Raw genomic sequence first — 6,000 nt, forward strand, 5'->3', positions numbered from 1 at the left:
TATGCAGGGCTTCTTGGTCCCTCTCTCATGTTTAGTTTCTACTGGTGTCTGGGCAGTAGCCATTGAGCAGGTCAGGAGGTGTCCGGCTGCTCATAGGAGGCTGTTCATAGTGGCTCTCTAAAGAATGCCATTCCCAGCACATTCTGACTGGTGTTGTGATCATGGATCTCGTCTTAGTTTATTTAGCATTGACTCCCACAGTCTAACTTCATTAAACAGAGAGTTAATCTACTTACCACAGTGGAAGGTAGAAGTAAAGCATGTTTGAAATGAAACAGTAGTGTTACTTAGTTCTAGTCATTTTTGTCATGTGCCATGTGCTCCTGTAGAGGAATGGGGCAGCTGAAGCTATTAAAAGGGGTTTAACAAGCCCCAGAGGATACTTAGGACATGTGGAGTGCAGAGTGGAAGCCTGGTTTTGGGGAAGGAGCTAGCTGCAAGTGTAGAAGCCTGAGAGTTTCCAGAAGGAGGAGATGTGAGGGGGTTGTGAGGTGCCAAGGACAATGACCACTGGGAAGAGCAGGTGCTGCTTTAGGGACCGAGGTATCAGATGCTGCCCTGGGATCCAAAAGGTAAGAACAAGAAGAGCTGTTTGGTGTTTGGGACAGAGCCTTGGTACTCTTGCAGAGTTGGGTACAAGGGTGTGTGGTTAGGAATGGGAACAGGAAGGAAAGGGGCTCACAGCCCCCAGTCTAGAGTCAGCATTTCAGGGTGACCTTGTTGTTAGTAGGGGTGGGCAAATAGTGATGACCTCACCCTGAGTTTAAATGGTGATATGATTTAGATTGAAGAATAGGGAAGGAATGGAGCAAGACAGCAGAAGGGGAGCTGGGTTAGCACGGACATTTTTCCAAGATGGGGGAATCATGCATGTACCTGCACATGCTCAGATGCAAACACGCAACACAAGGATACTTACCTCGAATTTCACGAATAAATGTGTGTCCATGCATTCATGCACACATCTACATGACACTCATATTGACACTCCCGTGTGTGCCTTCTCGTGCACATGCAAATGTTCACACTCGTGACCTGAATGCACACATACACATTGTGCTGTGTGCATTCCATATACATTCCATATGTCTTACATAAGTGTACCTAAGTCCCCCGAGACACCACCCAGCAACTTCTGCTGTCAATGTCTAGGATGTCAGAGTAATCACAGCTCATACATTCACTAGGAGATGCAGATGCCCTTTTGCTGGCACATACATGGCATGCGTGGGCTTCTTTTGTTGTAGATTCAGTCTTCCTTCAGGGCACCTGATGGGGTAGGCAACTAGACAACCACTTGTACTGGAAGCCCTGCCACAGGGTTATTCTCTGTGTTTTCATGTTTTAAATTCTTTCTGGTTAAAATAAAAGGTTCATCTGGAGAAACAATGAACCTGAGGGTTGCAGACACTGAGGGTGGGTCTTGCTAGGACAGCGCATGGCCCAGGGCTACAAGCAGGCTAGAGGCTGGGAAACTGAACAGAGCAATGAGAGACAGCTTGATCTTTCTGAAGATCTTTCCCAGGCCATTCTGTCCTTCAGCCTTTGCTCAAAAGCTACCCCCACTCCCACCTCCACTCATTAGGGAACCCTGAAGCCTATGACCATGCCTAAGAGTTGTTGGAGGAAGGAGCCATTGACTGAACAAGGCACTGTTAGAAGATGAGGCAGAAGGACAGGCCAGGGGACAGGCTGAATGGAAGCCCAGCAGTTGTGGTTAGAGGGCGCTGGGAGGTGGCGATGGGATGGATTATGGGCAGGCTTAGTCCCCTTTTGTGCATTTTTAGACATTTTCTAATCTGGATAGGGTATTTGCTTCTTTAAAATACTGTATTTGATAAGAAGCTACTGCATGTGGAAATGAAGCCATTGGTGGCACAAGAGGGCCCAGTGTGATTAAGACAAGTTGGGTACAGGTGCCAGAGCCTAGAAGTCCTGTCTGAAGACGACAGACCTGAGCCAGGGTGGCAGCAGCGATGTGGATCCTCCAGGGCCCCTAACCTGGACTCTACTAGAGATGGGGGTATCCAAGGATATGCCAGGCTAGTGCCCAGTGGTCACCCCTGTTTTCTCCCTGCAGCCCGGAAGCAGGAGATCATCAAGACCACAGAGCAGCTCATTGAGGCAGTCAACAACGGCGACTTTGAGGCCTATGCGTGAGTCTCCGGGGGGGTTGGGGTGGGGGGTTGTGGAGGGCGAGGATGGAGGATGGGGCCCCTCCTCACTTGGGTTTGCCCCCCAGGAAAATCTGTGACCCAGGCCTGACCTCATTTGAGCCTGAAGCTCTGGGCAACCTAGTCGAAGGGATGGATTTCCACAGATTCTACTTCGAGAACCGTGAGTGAGGAAGTCGGGGTGGCCATGTCAGGGAGACACTATCAGGAGGCTCCCTTAACCCCTCAGTCAGTATCTGGTGCTGTCACTTCAGAATACCTGCTTGTCCACAGTGCTGGCCAAGAACAGCAAGCCGATCCACACCACCATCCTGAACCCGCACGTGCACGTCATTGGGGAGGATGCAGCCTGTATCGCCTACATCCGCCTCACACAGTACATTGATGGCCAGGGCCGGCCCCGTACCAGCCAGTCTGAAGAGACCCGCGTGTGGCACCGCCGTGATGGCAAGTGGCAGAACGTACATTTCCACTGCTCGGGCGCTCCAGTGGCCCCACTGCAGTGAGGTGAGTACCTGGGGTGTGGCCAGATAGTGTATGGGGTACCCTGACAGGTGAGCTGCATAAGCCAGAGCTTGGTGGGTCAGGGATAGAGTTAGGGATCGGGGTGGGTCCTGAACTCTACTCAAGTATTAGCAGTCACGGTAGGGGCTGCCTAGGTAACCGGTGAAGGTAGAAACTGCCTCTCTTGGCAGGTCCCTTTCTGAAAGGACACTAACTTGATGGCTTCCTACCAGGACCTTTTCCAAATAGCAAAGACTTGGGTCCTTAGGGTGGGGGAGATGTCCTGAGGAAGGTGACCTGCCCCCCTGTTTCAGAGCTGCGCCTGGTTTCACCGGACAGAGTTGGTGTTTGGAGCCCAGCCGCCCTCGGGCGCACGGCCTGCCTGTCGCATGTTTGTGTCTGCCTCGTCCCCTCCCCTGGTGCCTGTGTCTGCAGAAAAACAAGACCAGATGTGATTTGTTTTTAAAAATAAGATGATGACAACGACAACCACATGCAAAAAAAAAAAAAAAAATTGGCATCGGATGAAATGGAAAAAAAAAAACTAAAGAAAGGAAAAAAGCTGTAAAAAATCTGGCATTTGTGGGGCCACCCTCCCACCCAAGCTCCACATGTGTCTGTTGCGCTCCTGGCTTTGGGGACCCTCAGGGCGTGAATGTGCCCGTGCTGACCGTGTTAGTCTGTAGGTATCGCACTCACCCCACACCTTGGGCGTCTGCATCCTTCCTCTCATGCATGGGCCCCACATGCTAACCTGGCTGTTGTGGTGTCAGGTGTCTTGGGAAGGGCTGGGGGCTGCCTCCTTTCCTGCTAGTTGTGCCTGAGAGTTGCTGCTGTTCCTGCTTTCCCTACCGTCCCTCATCCCATGAAGGGCGGGGTGGGTGCTCCTCTAGCCAAGGACCTACCTTTGCCCCAAGGAGTGTGTGGGAGAAGTTTGTCCTCAAGGTCATCAGAGAAGAACTTGGGCCCTCAGCTCTGGTTCTTTGGGGAGTGAAGCATGGAGGTAACACATCTTGCCTCCAGGCCTCATGCCTGGCAAGGGTTGGTTAAGAAGGCATGCAGTGCCAACCACCTAGCTATGGAGAAAGGACTGGGCCAGAGGATGGCCTCCTTCCTGTTTGGGGCACTTGTCCCTTCCCTGCCACCAGCAGCAGAGCAACAGTGGCCCACCCCTGGCCTGGGCAGTTCCTTTCTGTGAAGTTGGCAGCAAACCCTCCCGAGGACTGAGGACATGAAATACTGGATGGATGCTGGGAGCAAGCCAGACTGCATCTGGGGTGTTTGCCCATTGATCTTGGAGTCTGGGTGCTCGTTCTTGGTTGAATGACACAGAATGTGGTAAAGAAGGGCCAGAAGATGGGGTTTAGGCTCCAGAGCAATGCAGGTCTGAATAGGCGTTTAATGAAGTAGGAGTGCTTTCTTAACCTGGACCTAGAGCCGAAGCCAGAGCATGAGCCAGCCAGAGGCAGATGGAAGGACAAGGGCTGTGTTGTGTGAGGGAGGCCCTTCCAGCTGGGTCAGAGATGGCCTAGAGAGAAGGCAGGCTGGGGGTAGAGATTTATGGGTGTGGGGCCTAGATACCAGTGGGTGGAGGGAGGATCCATGAGGACAGTGTGCCACCTCCAGGGCCCAGTGGTGCTCCTAGGTGCCAGCTGCTTATTGTGGGTGGCCCTGGCTATTGGTGATCAGGAGAATCACACAAGGCTGGAAGCATTGTAGAGTCAGGCTAGGGAGAAAGGTATGAAGCCAGGTTGGGTGGGGGTGGTGAGGAGCTTTGACTGAAATAGTCCAAGGACCTCCACCCCAGTGCTGCCCACTTTAAATTAACATCATTTTCAACCAGGATTTTCTTTATCTTCTGCTACAAATCAAGTCAGGGGAGGGGCATGAAGTGGGGAACGGGACACAGGATCCTAAACTCCAAGGGGACTGTCTACCTACAGACACTCAGTGGATACCACCTTTCATCCACACTGTGCCCAGGACAGCTGTCTCCTACCCATGGACACAGGGTAAACACCTGCCAGGCTCCACTTGAGTGGCCCAAGGCCATGGAGTGGCAGGGCTTGCCACGGACAGTGTGAGGCCCTGTGACCAGCCACCCTGGGGTCTCCTTTCCTCTCCCCACCCACCTTGTTATCTCCACAAAGCTGCCTGTCTGGGATTATTTGGGGATTTTTTTTCTGGGGACAATTCTTTTGCATGACCCTCTAAAGAGCAGGTCACTCCTGCTCTGCTGGCTAGGTGTTCGCGAGTGGTGGTGTTGGCCGCTGGCCGGTGCTGCAGTGTGTCACTGCCTGCAGTACTGGTGGCCCTCCCTCTTCTCTTTTTGCTGAGTTCCATTGTCTTTTCTTTCTGAGCCTTGTAGGTGTACAAAACTTATTCTTATTTTGTTCTGTCTCGGGAAACTGCAAATAAAAAAAAAAAAAAAAAAAAAAAAAAAAGGACAACCTGCTTCAAGTACAGCTGAGTGTTTTATGTTGGGCCCTGTCAATTCCCTGCTTGACAATACAGACCCGTCTGCTCCTTAGCCTAGACGTGGTCAGGGTGGAAGGACAAGGGGCCCTAAGTGATCAGTGAGGCATAGTCTTCTCTTTATCCCTTAGTGTCTCCAGCTCCAAAGCCCTGTCCCTGTCTGTCATCCCAGTCACCAGAAGGGTAGCCTCCAGAAAGGGCAGCCACTGTGCAGGAGCCCCAGATCCAAGTGTCCTCTTGAGTTCCTTTTATCACCTTCCCATTTGATATGCTGACTGTTCTAGACATGAAGTCGTGTGTTAAGTAACTCCCCCCCCCCCCACTCTGCTTCCATTGGTTATGCAGACAGCACAGCATTTATATGGTAGTCATCATGGGTGGTATCAAGAGGCTTCACAGAGAGGCTCAACCTGGAGATCCTATCCAAGAGCAAAGGGACTCCAAGAGTCAGGACAAAGACAACCAAGACCATGGCCAAGTTCTGGAGTCTGTGGGCCAACTTTGTCCTGGCTGCAAAGCAGAGAAGCCCCCTCCCCAGGCTTTCCCCTGCACCTCCACCCTCAGCATAGGGCAAATCTGTGTAGGTCCTGTCCTGTCTTCAAGTCTGCAAAGATGAGTTCCTATATCCACAGCCTATCCACTAGGAATAGGAAGGCTCAAGGGGTCCGGGACTGGCCAACATTCCCAACTGCCTCTTCCATCTTTAGCTTTTTTTTTTTTTTTTTAAATCATCTTAAGCATTTGTTTCCAAACACCTTCACTTAGTAAAGAAGGCCACTGGTGTTTACCTCATGGTCTCTGTGGGTGTAGCCCACAGAGTGAGGTGCTCTTAGGTATATGGGCAGGC

At 51.6% G+C, this 6,000-nt stretch overlaps 1 protein-coding gene across 1 annotated transcript in view; it reads left to right on the top strand.

Moving 5' to 3' along the window:
• Camk2b (calcium/calmodulin dependent protein kinase II beta) overlaps positions 1 to 5,093 on the top strand; it is an 89,783-nt gene extending 84,690 nt beyond the window's left edge. Inside the window, exons 21-24 of the mRNA XM_027388178.2 lie at positions 2,081 to 2,156; positions 2,243 to 2,337; positions 2,448 to 2,681; positions 2,993 to 5,093. Of these exons, the coding sequence (XP_027243979.1) occupies positions 2,081 to 2,156; positions 2,243 to 2,337; positions 2,448 to 2,680 (404 nt within the window). The 3' untranslated portion in view covers position 2,681; positions 2,993 to 5,093. The remainder of the gene's footprint in view (positions 1 to 2,080; positions 2,157 to 2,242; positions 2,338 to 2,447; positions 2,682 to 2,992) is intronic.
• The last annotated feature ends 907 nt before the right edge of the window (positions 5,094 to 6,000 follow it).

This window comes from Cricetulus griseus (assembly GCF_003668045.3).
Source record: "Cricetulus griseus strain 17A/GY chromosome 1 unlocalized genomic scaffold, alternate assembly CriGri-PICRH-1.0 chr1_1, whole genome shotgun sequence".
NCBI lineage: Eukaryota > Metazoa > Chordata > Mammalia > Rodentia > Cricetidae > Cricetulus > Cricetulus griseus.